The sequence below is a fragment of the Palaemon carinicauda genome, chromosome 9 (assembly GCF_036898095.1).
Source record: "Palaemon carinicauda isolate YSFRI2023 chromosome 9, ASM3689809v2, whole genome shotgun sequence".
Classification (NCBI taxonomy): domain Eukaryota; kingdom Metazoa; phylum Arthropoda; class Malacostraca; order Decapoda; family Palaemonidae; genus Palaemon; species Palaemon carinicauda.
The window spans coordinates 120,749,924-120,773,888 of record NC_090733.1 but is presented as its reverse complement, the minus strand read 5'-3'; the positions used below and the strand labels follow the sequence as shown (position 1 = coordinate 120,773,888).

The 23,965-nt window shown below is 43.2% G+C and overlaps 1 protein-coding gene across 1 annotated transcript in view; it reads right to left on the bottom strand.

Moving 5' to 3' along the window:
- LOC137647119 (DNA (cytosine-5)-methyltransferase PliMCI-like) overlaps window positions 1-22,354 on the bottom strand; it is a 108,001-nt gene extending 85,647 nt beyond the window's left edge. Inside the window, exons 1-2 of the mRNA XM_068380361.1 lie at window positions 22,203-22,354; window positions 13,709-13,865 (exon numbers count right to left, since the gene is read on the bottom strand). Of these exons, the coding sequence (XP_068236462.1) occupies window positions 13,709-13,865; window positions 22,203-22,255 (210 nt within the window). The 5' untranslated portion in view covers window positions 22,256-22,354. The remainder of the gene's footprint in view (window positions 1-13,708; window positions 13,866-22,202) is intronic.
- Between the last annotated feature and the right edge of the window lie 1,611 nt (window positions 22,355-23,965).

Here is a 23,965-nt window from a genome sequence, read left to right as displayed (position 1 = left end):
TTCAAATAGAAATAAATTTCTACCTCATACTTGGGATCGAACGCTAGCCCCTTCTAATGAAAGGCCAGGTCGAAACCAACCATGCCACGAGAGCCCATAAAAGGAAATCCGAACCTGACACTAATCTAGCTGTCCGAGGATTTACCTGGCTAGACATCAGTCTCTTACTAGCGAGTTTTACCCGATTTCCCCGGGCCACCACGTGACACAATTGGTAGTAATTCATTCAAATTACCCCTAATGAGTCAATATGGATAAATATCAACACAACATCGTGTTCAAATAGAAATAAATTTCTACCTCATACTTGGGATCGAACGCTAGCCCCTTCTAATGAAAGGCCAGGTCGAAACCAACCATGCCACGAGAGCCCATAAAAGGAAATCCGAACCTGACACTAATCTAGCTGTCCGAGGATTTACCTGGCTAGACATCAGTCTCTTACCAGCAAGTTTTATATATATATATTTACATATATATATATATATATATATATATATATATATATATATATATATATATATATATATATATATATATATATATATATATATATATATATATAAATATATATATATATATATATATATATATATATATATATATATATATATATACATAGCTGATTCACACATTTGGAGGTGGGTGACAGACAGCCAACATCGTTGGGAAACAACAATAAGTCGTAGGAAAAAACACCTTGATTCCTTACCTGCTAAGGTAACTGACTTTGAAGGTTCCTGCCTCTTGAGTCGCTCTCCCTTAGGAGTGCCAGCCAGGTGGAGACCTGTCATGCTGAAACAACTCAATTGAGTCTGTTAAACGGGGTGAGACCAACAACGTGACTAGACTTCTGCACTACCTATCCCCCTTTTATAATCTGCAACCTTACTCAATCTAACCACCTAACCTTACAGAATAGATATTTACTATCTAGGTAGACAGAGGGCACTGTACCGCAAGTCAGAGTCCTCAGACAACCATAAAAAACCAAAACCCAATCACAGGCATACCGTACAAAAGTTAAGGTTGAGGGGAGGTAGTAACTCATTTACCCAATACAGAAGCATTAGCTACGTATGGGCCCAAAGTGTAACACTTTTCATAATCTACTCTTACCTTCCTGAGGTAATGAGAAGCAGAGTTGCTTCTCCAAAACGTTGCGTCCATAATCTGTTTAACTGACATATTCTTTCGATATGCCAGTGAAGTAGCAATGGCTCTCACCTCGTAAGCCCTTACTTTTAATAGACCGAAGTTCTCCTCCACACAAAAGAGGTGAGTTTCTCTTATTGTCTCCCTCAAGAAGAATGATAATGCATTCTTCGAGATGGGTTCTCATTCTTAGCGACGAAGTCGATCCTTAACGCACATACTGCTCCATCCTGGTTGAAGCCCACCTGTTTCTCAAACGCGTGAATCTCGTTGACTCTCTTTGCTGTGGCCAGAGCCATCGGGAAAAGGGTTTTCTTAGTCGCATCTCTAGGAGTCGCTTGTGAGATGGGTTCGAACTTCATGCCGCATAAGAACTTCAAAACCACATCCAAATTCCAAGCCGGGGGTCTTAATTGAGTCTGCTTAGTTGTTTCAAACGACTTTAAGAGATCTTTCAAGTCTCTATCCTGGGTTAAGTCTATGCCTCTGTGCCTAAAGACAGCTGAAAGCATACTGTACTCCTGTACCCTTTAATGGTGGATACAGCCAGCTTAGTCTTTCCTGAGGAACAAGAGAAAATCAGCTATCTGACTCACAGAGGTAGTGGTTGAAGACACTTTGTGCTGCTTACACCACGATCTAAAGGTCTACCACTTCGATTGGCACTCTCTGTGAAGAGACCCTCCTCGTTCTGGCAATAGCTCTTGCAGCTTGTGTAGAAAAGCCTCTCGCTCTGACAAGCTTCTCGATAGTCTGAAGGGAGTCAGTTGAAGAGCAGGGGGGTTTTGATGATACCTCTCGAAGTGGGGCTGTTTGAGAAGCTTTGGACTTGGAGGAAGGCTTCTCGGAAAGTCCACTAACATCTCCACCACCTCTGTGAACTATTCTCTTGCTAGCCTCGAGGAGAGCGATTTTCTTAACGACTAGGTTGATAACCTTGAACAGCAGGAACGCATAGGTGTCTATCCCTGTCCAGTCCATCAAGAAGGCGTCTACTGCTATCGCTTCCTCGTCCGGGACTAGGGAACAGTAGTTGGGGATCTTCTTGTTCTGTTTGGAGGCAAAGAGGTCAATTGAAGGCCTCCCCCATAACTTCCACAGCCTCTGGCAAATCTGATGGTTGAGGGTCCATTCTGAGGGTAGAACCTGCCCTTTCCTGTTGAGCATGTCTGCTCTTACATTCTTCTGTCCCTGCACGAATCTCGTTAACGCTCTACGCCGTTCTCCTTCGCCCACAGAAGGAGCTCTCTTGCTGTTTCGAACAGGGACAGAGAGTGAGTTCCCCCTTGCTTCCTAATGTAAGCCAAGGCCGTGGTGTTATCTGAATTAACCTCTACTATCCTCCCCGAAACGGAGACTTTGAAGGCCTTCAGTCCTAACAGAATGGCCATCAACTCTTTCCTGTTGATGTGCCATTCACTCTGTTCTGCTCCCCAAGAGCCTGACACCTCCTTGCTTCCCAGTGTTGCTCCCCATCCTGACTCCGAAGCATCTGAGAACAACACTAGGTCTGGGTTCTTCCTGAACAGGGAGATTCCTTCCCCTAAAATCTATCCAGCCACCAACTCAGATGACTTTTGATTTCTGCTGGAATGGGGAAGGAAAAGGAGTCCTCCTGATTCTTCCTGTCCCACACTCCAGAAAGGAAGTGTTGTAGAGGTCTGAGATGCAGTCTTCCAAGAGCGACAAACTGCTCGAGCGAGGAGAGGGTGCCCAGCAAACTCATCCAATCCCTCGCCGAGCACTTCTGTCTCCCCAGGAATTCCTGCACCTTCCCGAGGCACCTGGTCTGCCTTTCTTGGGAGGGAGAAGCCCGAAAACTAACTGAGTCCAGAACTATCCCCAAATAAAGAATCGTCTGACTCGGTTCGGTCTGGGACTTCTCCTTGTTGATGATGAGACCCAGTTCCTGAGCCATCATAAAAGTCTTGCGTAGGTCCTCCAGACACCTTTCCTTCGACCGGGCTCTTATCAGCCAGTCGTCCAGGTATAGGGATACTCTTATCCCCTCTTGATGAAGCCATCCCGCCACATTTGCCATTACTCTGGTGAAAACTTGAGGAGCAGTGTTGAGGCCGAAACAAAGGACCATGAATCTTAGGAACTTCCTTGAAGTCGAATGGATGGGGATATGAAAGTAAGCATTCTGTAAGTCCAGACACCATCCAGTCCCCTGGACGTACTGCTGCCAGCACCGACTGAGTCGTCTCCATGGTAAACATGGTATTTTTATTTATAAAATAAATTTTCAAATTTACTTACCTGGTAGTTAAATACATATAGCCTAAATCCCATGTTTCGACGCGCCACGGCAGAAATTCAAATTTCGCGGCAATCGCCGCCATGACAGTAGGTGGTCATACATGAGCGCCATCTCTCATAGGTTCCCAGAACCATCCCAACATTCTTCAGAAATTCCATGCCTCTGTTTTCAGAGGGGAGGAGTGAGGGCTCTTTTATATAAGTAACTACCAGGTAAGTATATTTAAAAACTTATTTTATAAATAAAAATACCATTTTCAAATATGAAACTTCCCTGGTGGTTACATATATATAGCTGATTGACACCATTGGTGGTGGGTCAGAAACCTCATCCCATTGGAAATTCGTATAATTATTATTTGCTACAATTAGTAGTACTAACAATCTGGTTCTAACCTGATAAGGAAGCTGGCTTCACAATTATCCTGCCTCATTTTGCCTGCATTCTTTAAAAGACTCAGCAATCCACTCAGGGAGCTGTAAAAGTCTCTATGGGGCTGCCACAAGGTCCTTGACCTTAGCATGGCTAGACCTCCACCCTTGCGAACCTGGCATAGCCATGGATACTGATTCTGAGTACCTACTCCAAAAATTATTTTTTTTTTTTTTTTTTTTTTTTAAACTAACTTGACTTGCATCCCAGACTGCGGAAGGCTGCGATAACCTTCACAGACAACCTGTGAACACAAGTACAAGAAAAAAGGCAAGGGTATATATTAAGTTATCGGGAAGAGGCAGTAGACCCTTCTCCAACTACGACGCCGGAGGTAACATACGGACCCAGGGAACAGTAATCCTCATACTGGGTCTGGACATCTTTGAGATAGCAGTCTGTGAAATTGATTTACTTCGCCTTGAAAGTAGCCTCCAACATTGACTTCATTGACCTATTGTGCTTGTAAGCCATAGAAATTGCTACAGCTCTAACCTCGTGTAGTTTTACCTTAAGGATAGGGAAAACTTCTTACTTCACAATTCTGGTGAGTTTCCCTTATCAAATCCTTAATGAAAAAAGCCAGGGTATTCTTTGATAAAGGCAAAGAGGGCTGTCTGCTTGTCCTCTCCGGTGTTTGGACGCGTGCAGGAAACAAAATTTTTAGAGCTCTCACTGGACAAAGGCCTCTCTCCTTTTCCCGTCCAATTTAAGTGAGATAGTTCTGGATGGTAAAAGATCTTGGCCAAGGTCGATAAGGATTCTCGTCTTTGGCGAGAAAGCCTACTGTAGCTGAAGGGAGCAAATTGCATTGTCTCCATTAAAGCCCACCTTCTTGCTGATGGCTTTTAACTCTCCTATTCTTTTGACTGTAGCCAATGTAATTAGGAAAAGAGTCTCCTTGGTAAGATCCTTCCAAGACGGCTTGTCCAAGGGTTCACACCTAATTGAGGTTAAAAAGGCCAGGACTACATCCAGGTTCCAAGAGAGGGTTGGATTGTCCTTCCTCTTAGTCGTTTCAAAAGATCTAATGAGATCTGAAAGATCCTTGTTACCTGACACGTCAATGTGTCGGTGACGAAAGACGGAGGCTAGCATGCTGCGGTAACCCTTGATGGTAGGCATAGCCAGCTTCTCTTTTGTACGCAGATACAACAGAAAATCTGCTATATATATGTCCCACTTGGATTAGTAAACTCTAATAGTGGTAATGTTCTGGAAGTATCTACTAGCCACTCCATCATCTCTGCAACCCAATGTCCCATAGGCCAAAATGGCGCTATCATGGTCATGCGGACGTTGGCCGATTCCCTGAATTTTTTCAGGACTCTGTCCAGGATCTTGAATGGAGGAAAAGCGTACATGTTAGACCTTCCCAGTTCAGAAGAAAAGCGTACACGTTAGACCTTCCCAGTTCAGAAGAAAAGCGTTCACTGTGACTGCTTCCTGGTCTGGGACTGGAGAGCAAAATACCGGCAACCTCTTTGTCATTTGTGTGGCAAAGAGGTCTATCGAGGGTTGACCCCACAACATCCAAAGGCTGGTGCACACCTCGTGATGTAGGGTCCACTCTGTAGTAAGAACTTGCCTTCTTCTGCTGGGCGGATCCAAAGGCTGGTGCACACCTCGTGATGTAGGGTCCACTCTCTAGTAAGAACTTGCCTTCTTCTGCTGAGCAGATCCACCCTGATGTTTTTCTCTCCTTCTATGAAGTGAGTAATCAGGGCTTGGTGAATGGCCACTAGCTCTTTGATATTTATGTGCTACTTCCTCTGAGACTCTACCCACAGACCCCTGTTCGAGAATCAGACACTTGAAGCGCGCTGTGTGCGCGAACTGAACTGTGTGCTGATTGCTGCGAGGGATCGTCAACCGTAGTCGGGTGACCACCAGGGGAAAGTCCTTGCGACATTTCCAAAAAGCCTTCTGCGCGATCTGAACCGATTCTCATCCCCAGATAAATGATATTCTGTGAGGTTGTTGGTTAAGATTTGTCCAGGTTTACCATTAGACCTAACTGTTGCGTTAAGGACATTATCATTTGAAGAGCCTCCAGACACTTTACTTGTGATTCTGCTCTGAGTAGCCAGTCGTCCAGGTACTGTACAAAGAAATCCCTACTCCCTTTAGATGAAACCTGGGTAAAAAACGTAGGGAGTCGTGCTCAGTCCAAAACAGTGCTTTGAACTGATAAATGGTCTTGAGGAACACGAACCTTAGAAATTTTCTGTGGTCCGGGTGTATCGGGATATGGAAATACGCGTCCTGCAGATCCAAAGACACCATCCAGTCTCCCTGTCTGTTGCTTGTAAAGACTGACGCTGAAGTTTCCATGGCAAATTTTACTTTGCTGACGAACTTGTTCAATGGACTGATGTCCAGAACAGGTCTTCATCCCCCCGAGCTTTTCGGAACTAGGAAAAGTCTGTTGTAAAACCCCTCCGAGGTGGTGTCCTATACCACTTCTATGACTGATTTCGACAGCATAAGGTTCACTTGCTCTTGAAGAGCTGCTGCCTTGTTCCCTGAGCGGGTTGTTATCAACTTTAAGGGTATCGACGACATGGGAGGCATTCTCAGGAAGGGGATCTTGTATCCCTCCTTGAGGACATTTATCGTCCAGATGTCTGCCACCCTTTGGCTCCACTCTCGCCAAAAATGGGAACGCCTGGCTCCCACTAGAGTCTGGAGATTGCATGTCTCACTTTCTTGATTCGGTTTGCTGTCTTGGGAATCTGCGAGCTTGACCTCCAGCCGCAAACCTCTGAGTTCTCCTTGAAGGGCTCCCACGAAAGGGCTGACGAGTGGGAGGAGCCTCCTTTTGTTTCCTTACTAAAAAAGCTAGCTGGGAGGACTTTCTTAGTAGTCCTAGAGATAAGATCTTGCGTAGCCTGTTGTGCCAGAGCTGCCGACAAATCTTTCCCTAAGTCCAGAGGGAAAAGATGATTACTCAACGGAGCAAATAAAAATTCAGATCTCTGAACAAGGGAAAAACCTGAAGATAAGAAGGAACAAAACATAGCCCTCTTTTTAAGAACTCCTGCCGTGAAAAGGGCAGAAAGTTCGATGGAGCCATCCCTCACGGCCTTATCCAGACAGGCAATCAGATGCATCTGAGCCTCTTTCTTAGGGTCTGTGGCTTCTGCGAGAGCTCCAAGAGTTCAGTCCATAAGGCTGAAGACTTCTATTGTCTTAAAAATTCCCTTCAGCAGATGGTCCATTTCAAAATTGGACCACATAATCTTCGACTTGCTCATGGCTGACCTGCGTGAGGAGTCAACAAGTCTGGAGAAGTCTCCCTGGGAGGAGGCAGGAACACCCAAACCGAGAAATTCCCCAGTTGAATACTACACACTAGATCTGGAGGCCAGTTGAGTTGGAGGAAAGGAAAAGGAGGCCTTCCCTAGATCCATCCTCTTGGATGTCTATTGGTTGAGAGTTGAGAGAGCTCTCTTAACCGTTCTAGCCAGGACCATCTTATTGAAGGAGGATGTTTTTCGGGGTCTGCCCTTCACAAACTGAGAGGGCAGGCTCTGAGGCATAGGTTGAGTAAAGTCTTCTGGATACAGAGATGTTAAAACTGTCAGAAGCATTTTAAGGTCAGCTGTCTGCACCAAATCCTGAGATTCGTCCTCTAAAACTTCGGCTAAAGGAACATCGATCACCTGAGTCGAATGGGTAGGAGACAAAACCGCGTCATCCTGTCGGTTATTGTCTTCCATAAAGAACTCATCTTGACCTGATGGAACATCGTGAAGGATATCATCCAGTTGTGAAGAAGCATCATGTTTACGTTCTGTAAGTCTCGAGGGAGAGACAGGTTCCAGTACTTCCAGAATAAGTTTATCATGCTGTACGGAAGCATCAACATCGTGAACCCCATGCTGCGAGATTAAGTCCTGTTCCCGTGCGTCCAGCGTGCGTTCAGCACGTTGTCTGTCAACAGCGTGATGCGAGGGAGCGTTGGCCGCGCGTTCAGAGAGTCTCGAGGGAGAGACAAAAACTTGTCTATCCTGCTGCGAGGACAAGTCCTGACTGCATGCGTCAAGCATCCGTCCAGATTGCTGCAATCGTCCAGACTGCTGCATGCGTCCATGTTGCCGTGAGGTTTCAGTGTGCTGCATGCGTCCCGCATGCTGTAAGTCTACGGCGAGACGCAAGGAAGCGATAGTATCGCGTCCAGCAAGTCGCGAAGGAGAGACAACTGTTTGTCTATCATGCTGTGTGGACAAATCCTGACTGCATGCATCCAGCATAAGTCCAGACTGCTGCATGAGTCCAGGTTGCTGTAAGCTTCCAGCGTGTTGCATGCGTCCAGCATGCCGCGAGGGAGAACCTTGCCGCCTCCCGTAACGCGACCAGATCGCTGCGAGGGAGTGTTTATGAGCGCTACAGCTCGCGTGCGTTCTTGCCACGAGAGCGCATTGGAACTATGACGTATGCTATACTGACGCGGAGGAGCGTCCAATTCGCGAGTGTACAGTATGCGTTCAGCTCGCGTGGATCCAGCATCTGCATGCGTTAAGCATGCTGTGAGGGAGTGCACAAAATCCTTGCCGCCTCCCGTAACGCGACCAGATCGCTGTGAGAGAGCGTCCATGAGCGCTGCAGCTCGCGTGCGTTCTTGCCGCGATAACGCGCTTGGAACTAAGACGTTCGCGAACCTGACGCGGGGAAGCGGCCCGCTCGCATACGTCCAGCAAGCTGAATGCGTCCAGCATGCCGTATGCGTTCCGCATGCTACATGCGTCCCGCATGTTGCATGCATACGGGATGCCGTGAGGGGCGACAAGATCTATGTCGCGTCCCGAAAACGCGTCTAGATCGCTGTGAGGGAGCGATCTCGACGCTCGTCCCATGACGAGTCACTCTCTTGTCTAGCGGGACGGGAAAACGTAAAACGCCGGTCTCGCGTCAACCGACGGCGAGGATAACACTTTTACCTCGCCTTTCCAATGGCAAGGGTGAGCGTACTGGGATACGACAACAGAATCGCTCGAGGGGACGTTCAATCGCTAATCAAGGTCTGACATCTCCCTTAGCCTTTCGACTTTCCTTCTCCCAGGGGTTGGGGAGCATGGAAGAGGTCCCGTGCTAGGAGTATGACGGACACGAACGAACGCACCCTCCACAGCACTGCGTCATTTTACGTGACATTGAATACTAGCACTTGAACTATTTCACATTACAGTAGATCTTAATAGACCTTCCAGTTGCGAGAGATTATACTTTTTCGCCAAGAGCTAGAAAGAAAATGCAGTAGGTTATATGATTAATATTAGTATTTTCAAACTCGAAATGTAAAATAAAGATACAAGTAATTGTGAAACAATAACGATCGTCAAGAGAATTACGTATCGTAAATTGACTGCATTGCGTTATTTTACGTGCCATTAAACAATAGTACTTTTAACTATTTCACATTAGACCATAATAGACCTGCCCGTTGCGAGAGATTATACTCTTTCGCCAAGAGCCAAAATATTAAATAACGATACAAGTATTGTGAAACCAAAACGATAGTCAAGAGAACTACGAGCGTGAATTGACTGTACGCTCGTGAAATCTCTATATCGAAAATTAACTAAGGGAAATACAGGTATACTAATAGGACAAATATATACTTGAAAATAATATATTTCCCTACATAATAAACACACTTATGCTTAGTAAGTTAATATTTTAAACATTTCTTACAAGAAAAGAAAATAATTCACATAACGCAAGTCATACTAAGAAAATTACATCACAGGATTGTTACGTCATCGCGATGGCGGACTGAATTCCTTAAAGGTAATCAGATCTCACTCTGCTTGCTAAGAGTTTACGTCACATAATTGTGACATCACAATGTTTTAATATTTAAATGTTTTTTCTCTCTATTATATCTTTAAGAGTTGTTCGTTAGTTAATAAAGTAGGGGGAAAAAATTCCTTGATCCCTCAATCTTACGAACATAAAAAGAAAACAACTACATACATGCTCCCTGCTAATTACTGTGCGGGAACCAAGAGCAGCTCGAAAGCCGGACTAGCCCCACACACAAAGTTTAACAACAGAGGAGCCATCTTGAAAATCAAGTTAAATTAAACTGTCCAAGTTGGACCAGCAAAAAAAACTATCCTATTCAATATCTTCGATAGTTGAAAGGCAGCGAAAGCCATTAACAATAATCAGACAAAAGGTACTTCACCAAATTGTAGAATAAAGTAATAAATCAGCGAAACGAATTTCCTAGGTGTTGACTCAATCAACGGCAGGGAATTTCTGAACAATGTTGGGGATGGTTCTCGGAATCTATGAGAGATGGCGCTCATGTATGACCACCTACTGTCATGGTGGCGATTGCCGCGAAATTTGAATTTCTGCCGTGCCACATCGAAACGCAGGATTTAAGCTATATATATATATATAACTACCTGGGAAGTTACATATCTAAAATTTGTCTTTTCCACAAAGATGTTCAGAGCGCTGACATCTAGAACAAGTCTCCATCCACTCAAGCTCTTGGGCACCAGAAACAGGCGATTATAGAACCCTGGGGAAGTTAGTTCCAGAACCGGTTCTATTGCTCCCTTCTCCAGCATCTGGTTCACCAGTTCCAATAGTGCCCCTTGTTTCACGGCGTTCGAGTACTGCGCCACTAAGGCTAGAGGTGTTCTTGAAAGTGGAGGCTTCTTCAAGAGGGGGATCTTGTACCCCTCTCTGATAACCGAGAGGGACCAGGCATCCGCCCCTCTTTCCTTCCAGGCCTGCCAAAAATGTGACCGCCTTGTTCCTACCGCTGTCTGGAGGACTTGTGCTTCATTTCCTGGCGCGGGCCCTGAACGAACCTCTGTTCGCTCTACTGCCCGTCTCTTGCCTTCTTCCTCTGAACTCCATTCTAGTAGGAGCTCTACCCCGAAAGGGCTGCTGAAGTTTCCTCTCCTCTTTCTTCAGTGATAACGGAATCACCGGTAAAGACTTCCTTGCGGAGCGCAACAGGAGGTCTTGCGTGGCCTTTTGCGCTAGCGAAAGGGTAATATCCTTAACTAGGGACTCAAGAAGAAGGTGCTCCGAGAGAGGGGCGTATAGGAGCTCCGCCTTCTGCACGACCGTAACCACTCTGGACGTGAAAGAACATAAAAGAGCCCTCTTCTTTAGAACTCCCGCAGAGATTAGAGAAGCCAACTCGTTTGCCACATCTCTAAGAGCCTTGTCCATACAGGCCATAATACTGGTTAGGTCTTCTGTGGCTTGTAAGAGTTCTGTTTTCCTGGCCAGCGTACCCAGAGCCCAGTCTAAAAAGCTGAACACTTTGAAGGTTCGGAAGATGCCCTTGAAGAAGTGGTCAAGCTCTGACATGACCACATTACCTTAGCCGAGTTAAGGGCATGTCTTCTGGAAGAATCTACAATGCCGCAGAAGTCCCCCTGGGAGGAGGCAGGCACTCCCAGGCCAAGAGCTTCTCCAGTCTCATACCACATGCCCGCCTTTGATGCAAGTCGAGCTGGTGGAAACGAGAAGGTGGTCTTCATTGCTTGCCTACACTCCTTCAGCCAGTCATCGATCCTAGCGAGAGCCTTCTTAGCCGAGATGGACAGCTTCATCTTGATGAAAGCCGACTGCTTCTTCGCCTTTCTCCTGCTGAACTGCGACTGAGGAGAACGAGGGGCAGCAGGTTTAAACTCCTCTCCATACAGCTCAAGGAGGGAGCGAGAGAGAACCTTATAATCAGCAACCGCATTAGCAGGTTTATCCTCATACTCCGAAATATCCTCCAAGTCTTGCCCTCCTTCCAACCCTGTCTCCCTTTGGGCTGAAGGAACTAAGTCGGAGGTTCCTTTAACATCCCGATCAGTACCAATCCGGCTTGCAAAAGGATCACTTTCTTCCAGCTGTTCGTCTGCGTCCGAGTAGAAAAGCAGATCATTGGATGCGTCCTGTCGGCGAGGACTGGATGCGTCCTGTCGGCGAGGACTGGATGCGTCCTGACACAGAGACGCGTGCGTCCTGGCGCCGCGCGCTGGTGACGTCCTGGCACCGAGCGCTAGAAGCATCCTTGAGTCGAGAGCTGCATGCTTCCTGATGCCGCGAGATGGAAGTGTCCTGGAGAGGCAGGCTGGAAGCGTCCTGACGTCGCGAGAGGGAGACGGAAGCGTCCTGACGTCGCGAGAGGGAGACGGAAGCGTCCTGACGTCGCGAGAGGGAGACGGAAGCGTCCTGACGTCGCGAGAGGGAGACGGAAGCGTCCTGACGACGAGAATCGTAAGCGTCCTGAGAAACGCGGCGTCGAGCGCTTGACGAATCGCGGTGCGTCTCCCTGGGAGAGGAGCGACACCATCTGTCGTCCTGCAAGGGAGAGGAACTCCTTTCCCTCTTACTAGCCGATTTCTTCACTGGTAATTTGTCGTCCTTACGCCTGGCCGACTGGGTTGGAGGGTGGCTAAAAGCCTGAACAAGTGACACCAGTTGTTCTTGCATAACAAGATTTCGCGACTGCTGCTGGGTCTCGCAATTCCGAAGGCGAAGGCTGCCGAGTCACGCTGGTAGCAGGTGAAAGGTTCTTTCGACGGTCCCCCATCACCTGGAAGAAGAGGAGATCCCTCCTTCCTTTCATTTCTAGGTTTAGACCTTTTCGCTGGAGCAGCGTCCCAGTCGTCGTTGGAAGGAAAAGGTTCTGGGCTACTAGACAGGGGAGAGCGAGAACGGGTCTAGTCAACTTATTGTATCCATCTTCTCTTGGTCGGCCTCGAAGCCTCATACTGTTATCTGCGTCTAGGAGAGGGGCTCGGGGAAGACGCTATCACTTCCGACACGCCTTTTCCGTGGCGGTCATGAGCAGCCTGGGAAATAGCAATAGGACTGCATGAGGCAACGGCTGACCGAGGATACGTACCTCTCACTCCCTTGCGGCCGTCAACGTACCTTCTCCCTTGGTCCTGGGAGCTTGGTAGAGGTCTAGACCTAGGGGGCGTGACAGGTTCGATCAGTCGCCACCTCCACTGCACTTTCACAAGCACTAATTCCACTAGCACTCTTACCTTTCAAGGCTGCAAGGTGGTTCTTAAGAGCCTTCATCTCAGCCGCCATCCTGGCGTACTGAGGGTCATCCATAGTTACCGTTCCTGTAGAAGGAGCAGGGGCTACTACCTCAGGAGAAGGTTCAACTTCTACAGAAGAATTAGTAATTAAGGGGTCAAAAGAAATGTCTAAGCTAACCTCACTACCAGACTTAGATTTAGATGCCCTCCTGACTTATCTAATTAGAACTTATGCACATAGCGTTTCATATCCAACCATTCCTTTTCGCTTAAAACCTTACATTCTTTGCACCTTTTATCCAAGGCACACTCATAACCCCTGCACCCCAAACAAACAGTGTGAGGGTCTACCGAAACTTTCGGTAACCTCACCTTGCATTCTTCATTCGCACAAACACGAAAATGAAATTTATCAGACATCGTAATCAAAAAACAAAAAACAGCCAAAAGAATAAATCACAAAAGCGATTGCCAATCCACAGGCCAGTATATGTCACCAAAATATCAGTCAAATGGCGGACCAACGATGTTGTCAGTCCAACCGGTAGAGATGATCTGAGGAACAGAAAACGGGAATGATTCCAGGTACCACCCTGTAAAGGTTTTTAACCACCAAACCGCACACCCACCACTCGACGGTTGCCGCGAGTTTTGAAAAATTCTGCCAGACGACAGAGACTATAGCTATATATATATAACTGCCAGGTAAGTTCTATTCTTAAAATAAAATTTTTGTATCAGTAAATACTTTTTGTAATTGTTGTAAATTGAAATGACTTCTCACCAGTAATTTGTTAGAAAAAATTCAAATACCGTAAATGAATACTGTACATACCTCTGTTATCTCCTCATCTTTAAGTTGACCCTCTAAAGTAGCAATATCCTTTGACACAGTTTCAGTTAAGTGACTGTCTAAAAGATTACGAAGTCGTTTAATGTAACCTTTCTGAGTTACTTCCTCTTCTTTATATTCAGCCTGCAATTCTGTAACCCTGAAACCAATTACCATAATTAACTTTTCATGTTACCCTAATGTTTCTAAAAATACTTCCTTCAATGACAAAAGATATATCTAGCATATTCTGCAAAAGAAGCTTTGTAAATTTCAAAATCCTCTCCTTAGAAAATTCCAACTTTTATAGGAGCAATTCACTTTTAAAAAAATTTAATAATTTGTACAAAACTATCATGAGTAAAATTTAAATTTAAGAACAAAGCACTTGAAAAAATTAAATGTCTTACTGATAGCAGCCAAATGAAGCTCAATATAATTAAAGTGCCAAAATATGGGTTAAAAACAATTCATATACAGTGTACATCAAATTCTTTTTTTGGTACACTTGCGAGTCTAGTGCATAAAACCATTCCTTACGTGACCCACATCACAGTTGTGTAAGTTAAGATCAAAGTAGCAGTTTACGAATTATGGCTTGGTCTTGGGCACACAGAAGATCCTCAACTTACTAATTTAATAGGTTCCAAGGTGTTTGCAAGTAAAATTTTGGCCTAGGGTAGACCTAACCTGAATCCTATGCCTATGATATCCAGCTGCAAGTGTCAACAAATAGTTGGGTTTCATGAAATAAATATCAGATTATTACAAATGTCATTTTGTTTACTGCATTAAATCACATAATATTAATTTATTACAGTATTTCTTTCTTATCTTTGTTTTTTTCAGTTGGATTTGTGTTTGTGTCTCAATGTTTGTAAGTTGGGGACTTTCGATAAATAAAATACAGTATACAACAATCTATATACTGTAAGCAAGTTTAATTTACACTTTTTGGAGAATTTGTAATATTCTCCTTTAGGTAAATAAGTTTATAGTAGCTCTAGTGCAGCTGATTACGCCCAAATTTCCATAAATCACATATCACCTTAATCTTTTTAGGTCTTTTGGCAAAACATCTAAATAGGAAAGCTGAAGGAAATAATCTGTTTCCTATTTTGCAATTCGGCTTTTGCAAAGGCCTTGGAGAATGTGATGCCTCTTCTTACAATTTCCAATGCTGCACAGAAATCCTTTGATTGTGGTAAGGAAGTTCATATATCTGGCAATAATTTCAGTGCTGCCTTTGAACATGACAAATTTGGAAGTAATTTGCATTTTTCCCAACGATGCAAACCTATAGCTATTTTAAGATGAACCATTAAAATTTTAGCGAGGGTTAACCACCTACCCGCTAGTTAAGGGGGGTAGTAGCTACCCCTCTCACTCACACACCTTAGACTGAAACTCACTTTGCATGGAGGTGGGAATTCAAGGGGCACAGGGCTGGCAGGGCAATTTGTATAAATAGCTGCAGGTTTGTATTGTTACTTTCAAATTTATAATTTTTTCCATAACTCGAACACAAACCAACGCTATTTATAAGGGTTGACTTACCCATTAGGAGGGTGGAAGTCCCTGCCAATCTGGCTTTTTGGCTTTGACTCGGGGATTCACCTATAAGACTGTTGGCACATGGTAGGTAGAAACCCTACACTCACTAAATCCTTGCTATACATGGTATGCAGCCTACATAAGCTGTGTTTTGTGATAGCCTACTGGCAATGTGACTGTCAAGGTAAAAATTCTTCCGAGTCATAGGAATTGTCCGAGGTCACCAAGACGTTCCCTATACCTCCTCGCCAGGGAATGGGGACGTAACAGTATTGACACAATACTCGATTACACAAGGGAACAATGGTCTACCTGCAGTTGGTTGAGATCAGCTGTGCAGAGGACCCTGGATGCTGATTTCCCCAAGAGAGGGGAGAATGAAGAAAAGAAAGAGCCAGTCATTCTTATTGATTCACTCACACTAGGACGGATAACCAATGCACTCAACCTCTTGCTACTTGTTCATCAAGAAGCTTGAGGTATTAAACCAGCTGTAGTGAAGCCACCAAAGAATCGGTAGGAAACGTATCAAGTCTCCTGTGGGTTACATCAAGCAGGTAGTGGGCAGTGTAGGTCGTCTGACGCTTCAACTCGCTCGAAGAACCTACGCCACAGAGTAGTTGCGTTTGAAGGCCAGGGACGTAGCTACACCCTTAACATCATGAGCACTGAGATGTCGTGTCAGAGGGGGATCTGGATTCAGCGCGAGATCAATGACCTTGCAAATCTAAGCTGCTGCTGTTCTTTCAAGGTAGTACCTCAAGCTCCTTAACGGACATAGTAACAGTTGGTCTGGGTCGTGGGTTACAGAACAGAGACTCGTCAACGGAATGAATCGAATCTAAGAACCACTAACCCCGGATTCCGAGTCTTTGCTACAAAATCAGGGACAAAGCTGAAACTTACCTCCCCATCCCATTAAATGGGCAATGTCACGTAAGAGATCATGAAGTTCACTAACTCTCTTGGCCGAAGACAATGCGAATAGGAACACCGTTTTCAACGTGACGTGGCAATCTGTTGCCTGGCATAATGGTTCATAGGGAGGGCCTTTCAGGGACCTAAGAACTCAACCACCTTCCATGGAGAAAGTCTCACTTCCATCTAGGGAGTGGGGACAGGTAAGTTCATAACTCCATATGAGGAGAGAAAGTTCTAGCGAAAAGGAAATATCTACTTTCAGCTTTAAGGAGAGACTCAAGGCTGAGCGATAGCCTTTTACTGCCGAAACAGAGACGAGCATTTCCTCCCGCACATACACGAGGAACTCCACTAATACTGGATGTCAGGATGCCTGAAAACCTTAAATCAATTACAATCCACTAATACTGGGATAGTGGCATCGAGGGGAGATATACCGCTTCCACGACACCAACCACAGAAGACATTCCAATTTGCCTCCTAGACTGAAGCTGAAGATCTTTGCAGGTATCCAGAAAATCCTGAGTGAGGAGGTGCTGGATAGCCTTAAGGCATACTTCGCTACGGTTTTGTGAAAGATGTTGGCACATGGTTGTCTGAGTAGACCGTGGCGCAGAGGGAGCACTCAGAATCTCCGTTAGGAGTTGCAGAAATTGGGAAACCATTCTGCATGATGCTATAGAACCATGAGGGTCACAGAGATTAACAGATGTTCTGGTCTTGTTGAGTATTCTCATCAGACAGAACAGGAGAAAGGCGTAAGTGTCGATATTGTCCCACCATTGTTGGAATGCATCTTGCCAGAAAGCCTTGAGCTCTTAGACTGGGGAGCAGTACAACGGGATCCTGAAGTTCAGGGCTGTTGCAAACATCCACCGTTGGAGAACCCCACAAAGTATGGACTTTGTTGGCTACTAGATGATTCAAAAAACCACTCAGAGCCCACTATCTGAATCGCTCTGCTCAGGTTGTCCGTGAGCACATTCCTTTTGCCGGGAATGAAGAGAGCTGATAGGGTAATCAAGTCAATTTCTGCCCATCTCAGTATTTCTACTGCCAGATGGGATAGGGGCTGTGAAAAAGTACCGCCTTGCTTGTTGATGTAAGCCACTACTGTGGTGTTGTCCCTCAATACAACCACTGAATGGCCCGACAGAAACTATTGGAACTGTTGATGGGCCAGGAAGGCAACCTTCATCTCTAAGAGATTTATGTGCTGTTACTTTTTTAACTCTGACTATAGGCCTGAAGTCATGTGGTGCAGCATGTGGGACACTCCACCCTTCTTTTGATGTATCTGAGAAGAGCATCAAGTCCGGGGGAGGGACGAGAAAGTAGACACCCTTTAGCAGATTCTCGTCTGCCACCAACCACATGAGGTGTGTCCGTTCTTCTGGTCCCATGGGGATCAGAATGTCCGGGGAATCGCAGGCCTGATTCCAAATGGACTTCAGCAGCCATTATAGAGAACTTATCCTGAGGCAGCCGTTGGGAACTATATGGGCCAAGGATGATAGGTGCCCGAGAAGACATAACCACCTCTGGGCTGGGAGTTCTTCTCGTCTGAAGAAATTATTTTTATTATTACTTGGTAAGCTACAACCCTAGTTGGAAAAGCAAGTTGCTATAGGCCCAAGGGCTCCAACAGAGAAAATAGCCCAGTGAGGAAAGGAAATAAACTACATGAGATGTTTAAAAATACCATTAAAATAAATCTTTCATATATAAACAATAAAAGCTTCAAAATAAGAGGAAGAGAAACAAGATAGAATAGTGTGCTCAAGTATACCCTCCAGCAAGAGAACTGTAACCCAAAACAGTGGAAGACCATGGTACAGAGGGTATGACACTACCCAAGACTACAGAACAATAGTTTGATTTTGGAATGTAATAGAAGAGCTGCTTACCATGGCTAAAGTCTTTTATACCCTTACCAAGAGGAAAGTAGCTACTGAACTACAGTATTACAGTGCAGCAATTAACACTTTGAGAGAAGAATTGTTTGGTAATCTCAGGGTTGCTTGGTGTATAAGGACAGAGGAGAATGTGTATAGAATAGGACAAACTATTCAGTGCATGAGTATGCAAAGGAAAATAAAGCCATAACCAGAGAGATGGATCCAATGTAGTACTGTCTGGCCAGTCAAAGGACCCAATAACTCTCTAGGGGTAGTATCTCAACGGATAGATGGTGCCCTAGCCAGCCTACTAGCTTGTTCCTAGCCTGGAAACACCAATAAACTTTAGTCCTGAGGTGGGGCACAAGTTATGAGTCCTGTCAACCTCCTAATTACCTGAGCATGAAGAAGCTGTGTGTGTTAGGCCAGGTCCCTACCAAGAAGAAGAACCTTTATCCTAAAGGATATGTATATGATTGTATACTCATCATAAGCAATGGGCATGCAAAGATTACTTCCATCCTGTCCCTCATCTGGAAGTATAGGAGGGAGATACTCTGATACCAGCTTTGTTCTTAAGGAAAAGTACTCAGTCGTGAAGCATACTTGCATCTTGCGTCTGGTCCAGCAAATAAAAGAACAAATGCTTCTCGCCAAGGAAGGAAAGATGGAAGACGAGAAAGTCCAGGCATTCTACAGGTGAAGGAGGGATTTTGGAACCCCGAGTAGCCTACCAGAGAAAGGAGACGGCTCGGAAGCCAAGTCTCAGAGAAAGGAAGCGATGCTTAGCGGAACTCTCAAACTTGAAGTTTAGCCTTCTATGAAGAAGTATCTTGCTTGGGCTTCCTTTTCCTTCTGCTGTAATCAAGCCACTGCAAAGAGAGCCATCATTTACATTCCTTGTTAAACAATGACTTTTTACTGTGATGGCCTCAGCGAAAAGGACACAATGAATAGGGATCCAATGAGATCCTGCTCATGAATGCTCCGCATATGCAACCCAGGATGCCATGGCAAGACCAATGCCCACACATAGTTTCTCCATTGTCCAATCAAATCAAACAAAAGTTAATAAGCCAAGTTCTGTCGCACAAAGGGTACAACTGTACAACTGAGCAGCTGAAGATAAAAGTGGCTAATCAGGGAGTCTTTGTAATTGGTTGGGACAGAACAGGTCAGTACTGTAATTGAAATTTTTATAAATATTTATAATAGCACAATTTTCCTAATGAAGAAAATAAAAATTGCTCCTGGTATATTTATGAGTATTTTGAAATGTTCTAATACAAATAATTCGGGGAAATCCATATTTTTTTTAAATTTTAGACGTTTTTACAATTTCAATACTGTACGGTACTTATGACTGAAAAACCATATTTTAAAAAGTTAACTAACTACAGAAGACAACCTAACCTAAGCTTCCTCACCAAACCTAACCTAGAAGTCGTATCCTGGTCTACTTACCTACAAGCTAACAAGGAGGGATATACCCCTTGCGACCACCCCTTAGACTGCCAAATCCTAAGCTTATTTTGTGCATCCTAATATAAAATATTCTAATTGTTTCACACAGGAAGGCAACTTAGCTTCCTCATGCTGCATCTATAATTTCTAACTCTAAATAAGAGAAAAGTACTAGGCCTGGACCAAATACCAATTTTTTGTTGAAAATTTCCGGAGGGATACAGTGTCACTGGTTTGCTTTAGGAACAGAGGAGGGTTATAGGAGGCAAAGCCCCAGCTCCATGAAAGTAAGGGAGGACTAGGACCCACTAATTAACTAGGTGTGGATATGTTAGACCATCCATGTATTTTGTTTTAAGGTAGTGTATAATATTGGGTCACAAATTTTTTTTTTTCGCCAAAATACTTGACCACTCGGCTAACGCGCATAGTAACACTTGCCAGAACAGAGTAGCAATAAAATATCTAACTGGAAGCATAGACCAGTAGGTGAATAATTAATGTTAGTTCCTTAGCCAACATACTAATAAGATATGGGTGACGAAGCTAGGAAGGATTCTAGTTTTCTATGCGAGCAACAGGCCTGGTAATCTGACGATCTACATACGTACGTTTTGTTTTCCCAACCCAAACAGGTAAGGGTCCGAAGTGCTACTGTCCTCAGCGGGCATCATGTCCTCAGTGGGTCCTACCCACTGAGGCTAAACATGTTATACAGTATAGGGAAAATGTCCCCACCAGGCTATGTTGAGCTAGTGAATTGGGTCTCCCCTGCCATGTCCCTTTCAGGCAATGGAGCCATTTGTCAGACATGATAATTGGTAATAACCTGATAACAACTTCACTCACGAATGTATGCCGAACAATAACATTAGCAACGTTACTAATGATACACAGTGTTACCAACGATGACTCGGATTGTTAAGGTAATATTACCGGTTACACTATATAAATAGTACAAAAAGGGTACAGAACCTAACAAACCCACCTAACCTAACCGAGGAGTTCCCAGGTTACAAAACTCACGTATGTGCTGGGAATGTTAAAATAAGCAACGTTACCAATGATACACAGTGTTAACAACGTTACAAAGGCATTGCTAATGGTAGCAATGCTACGGTAATATTATCATGTATATTTTAACCCTTTTACCCCCAGGCTCTTTGGAAATTTTCAACCCTTAACCCCCAAGGGGTTATTTTTCCCCAGAACATTTTGCAGTATATTTTTTTAAATTACTCTAACAGCCTTAATTTTTGTCATAGAGAGGTTCAGGTTGGTCTCATTCTCTTGGAAAATGCCTGAATTTTTTCAAAAAATTATCAAAAATATGAAAAAAAAAAATTTATAGCATTTTTTTGCAAGGACGTACCGGTACGTCCATGGGGGGTAAAGGGATGTGTTTTGTGAAACGTACCAGTACATCCTTTGGGGGTAAAAGGGTTAATGAATTGTTCCATTCACACTTTACACAATATATAAAAAGGTGAAAAAGGGGTGTTGGTCACCCCTGCATAGTCCCTATATAACATGTTTAGCCTCAGTGGGTAAGTGCCCACTGGGGACACAACCCGCTGAGGACAGTAGCACTTTGGGTACTGTTGCCCAAACACTCAAGTTAGTCACTGCGGTCTCTGACTCTTGGTTTTCGGTAAAGTTTTACAAGTCTACAGGGTATCATTTCGAACAGAAAATATGTTTTCCTGTAGCAAATAATATTATTTAACCCAATTTGACCTTCATTTCAACCGCAAACATACAGAACAACCAGATTGACTAACTTCAAGAAGCCGAACTGGTTGTGGCTGTTGCGGTTGAAATGAAGATGAAAACCGGTTAAATAATGTTATTTACTAAAGGAAAACATATATGTTCTGTTAAAATGTTTAAATATAATGGCTCTTGTTCCGTCACAGGCTCGCTTCGCTTGCCAGAAAACAAAAACATCAAGCTCGTATATACTGGCAAGTGGTAATGTTGAGCTGCGCACGCTATCATTAGCAATGTTACGCTATATATATATATATATATATATATATATATATATATATATATATATATACCTGAAACTATTCATTTCCGACAGGAACGGGTGTCATTTTCGAGAACGAACCTTTTTCTATAGAAAATGTAGTTTTTTACCTAGGTTACATTACCCTGTAATAAACTATAATAGAACCTGTTTTACAAGGTCATATATCTTATTTTAATAAATTACTTCTCTTGTACTGTAATTTATTTCCATATTTCCTTTCCTCACTGGGCCATTTTTCCTTATTGGAGTCCTTGGGGTTATAACATCCTGCTTTTCCAACTACGGTTGTAGGTTACATCATCATAATAATAATAATAATAATAATAATAATAGGTCACCCAGACTTGTAAATAAATGTTATAGTCAAGTAACGAATTCACCCTTAGTATATATTCTAAATTTACCAAATTATAAAATATACAGTAGCCTAACTACCCAATAACCTACAATACCGGTAATACCTAGTCTACGCCTATTCTCGATAAAATATGACATCATAATCAAGAGTGAACAAACCTAAGCCACTGAACATAATTTAAGATGGTTTGAGCCTTGTTTCAACATGGTCTACGATAGCAAAGTTATCATTACTTATCTAAATACAAACTTCATTAAGAATACTTACTTAATCCTGACAGTTTCAGGTATTTCCTGTAAGTGGGATAACACTCCCGGCATCTTATCGGCACAAAATAAATGTATAAAAACAGAATGCAGAAGAGCTCTCGACTGTCTCCTACAATGCAATAATTTTGGCGGGCAACAATTGTAAGTAATAGACGAGTTACACATAAAAGTCTTGTCTTTATTTGGATTGGTTCTACACATCATATATATTTTTCCTTTACCTCTCTATACCCTTTTCCTGTACGTTTATCTTTAAATATAAATTATCTTTAATAGTCTTTGCATTTTATTTTTAACTTATATTTTTTTACTCATTCATTCTGTCTTAAATTGACACGGGAGATGAAATCTGCTATAATATATAAATAGAACGCACCCAAGTAAAACTTATTATGTTTGTTTTTCATAATCTTTGATGGTATTAAAATTTTCATTCTAGGAAATTTTAACATAAAACGGGAATACCTGAAGTTATGTTCCCGTGAGCACATTTTCTAGCATTTTACAGATAAAGGTTACTACAAAGTTGTCAATAATTCTGGCAAGCATACAAAGATCAACCCAGTTTGCGAGGGAAGAGAATCGACTGCTCTTTATATATATATCTATGGTCTCTCCCATGGCTAAATGATTTTTACGTTATCTATAGGCTAGTTTATTATTTACTTGAATTTTCTTAATGCTGGACTATAATCCTATAATACGTCAATCTACTGACACGATTAATAGTAATGAATAACATTTGTACTATCATTCGGCTACCACTACAAATAGGGCTGTATGAACTGATTATTTAGAGCACTTTTCCGAACAGGTGTATATAGCCCTTTTCTAAGATTTTGGAAACCTACACTCATCAATGGTATTTACTATTCTTTTAATAATGTCTGCAAGATTACTCCAATTTCATCGGGTAGTGGCATTGGATCAATCGCACAATTTGTTTTCTTTTGCGATATTAAATCACATTTGTGTACCTGGTATATTACCAATCTGTTATAAAATCTCTGTAAAAGCCCAATTATATTTCATTTTTCATTTTTTAGATTAGTTCAGAAATTTATTAGCCAGTTCTCAGTCAACACTATATCCATCTAGGAACGTGTTTTACATTTCCTATTGCACTACAGGTAGGCCTATTTGGGAGACGATAGGACTATAACTTATTTCGGTTACTGTTTCCTGTATTTTTTTTTCTTATAGTATCTAGTTTTTTCCTCCTTGTTGAATAAATATATTGGCACTTTAAGGTTTTGTATTGAACCCATGCACTTCCAAATTTCAACCAAATTTACTTCATGCTCTTTATATGCCTTTGCTCCCTCATTTTTCTCGAACCAAGGATGTGTATGGTCAAGTCTTTTTTCAGTCTTGTTCTGTGTCTGTGTGTTTGTGTGTGTGTGTGTATATATATATATATATATATATATATATATATATATATATATATATATATATATATATATATATATATATATATATATGTATGTATGTATGTGTGTGTGTTCATTAATGATATTGCTGAAACTTTAAACCAAGTGCTTATCAGCTAGTGTTAGTGAATGGATGGCAGTTAACCAACTAAAATTAAACGAAGACAACCATGATTTCATGATAGAAAGAGGAACAGCTTCAGACACTCGGGTGACATCCAAATTAATATCAATAACAACTCGGTATGGTAAGTAGGTTGGCCAAGGCACAGCCACCCGTTTAGATACTACTGCTAGAGTTGTTGGGTCCTTTGATTGGCCAGATATC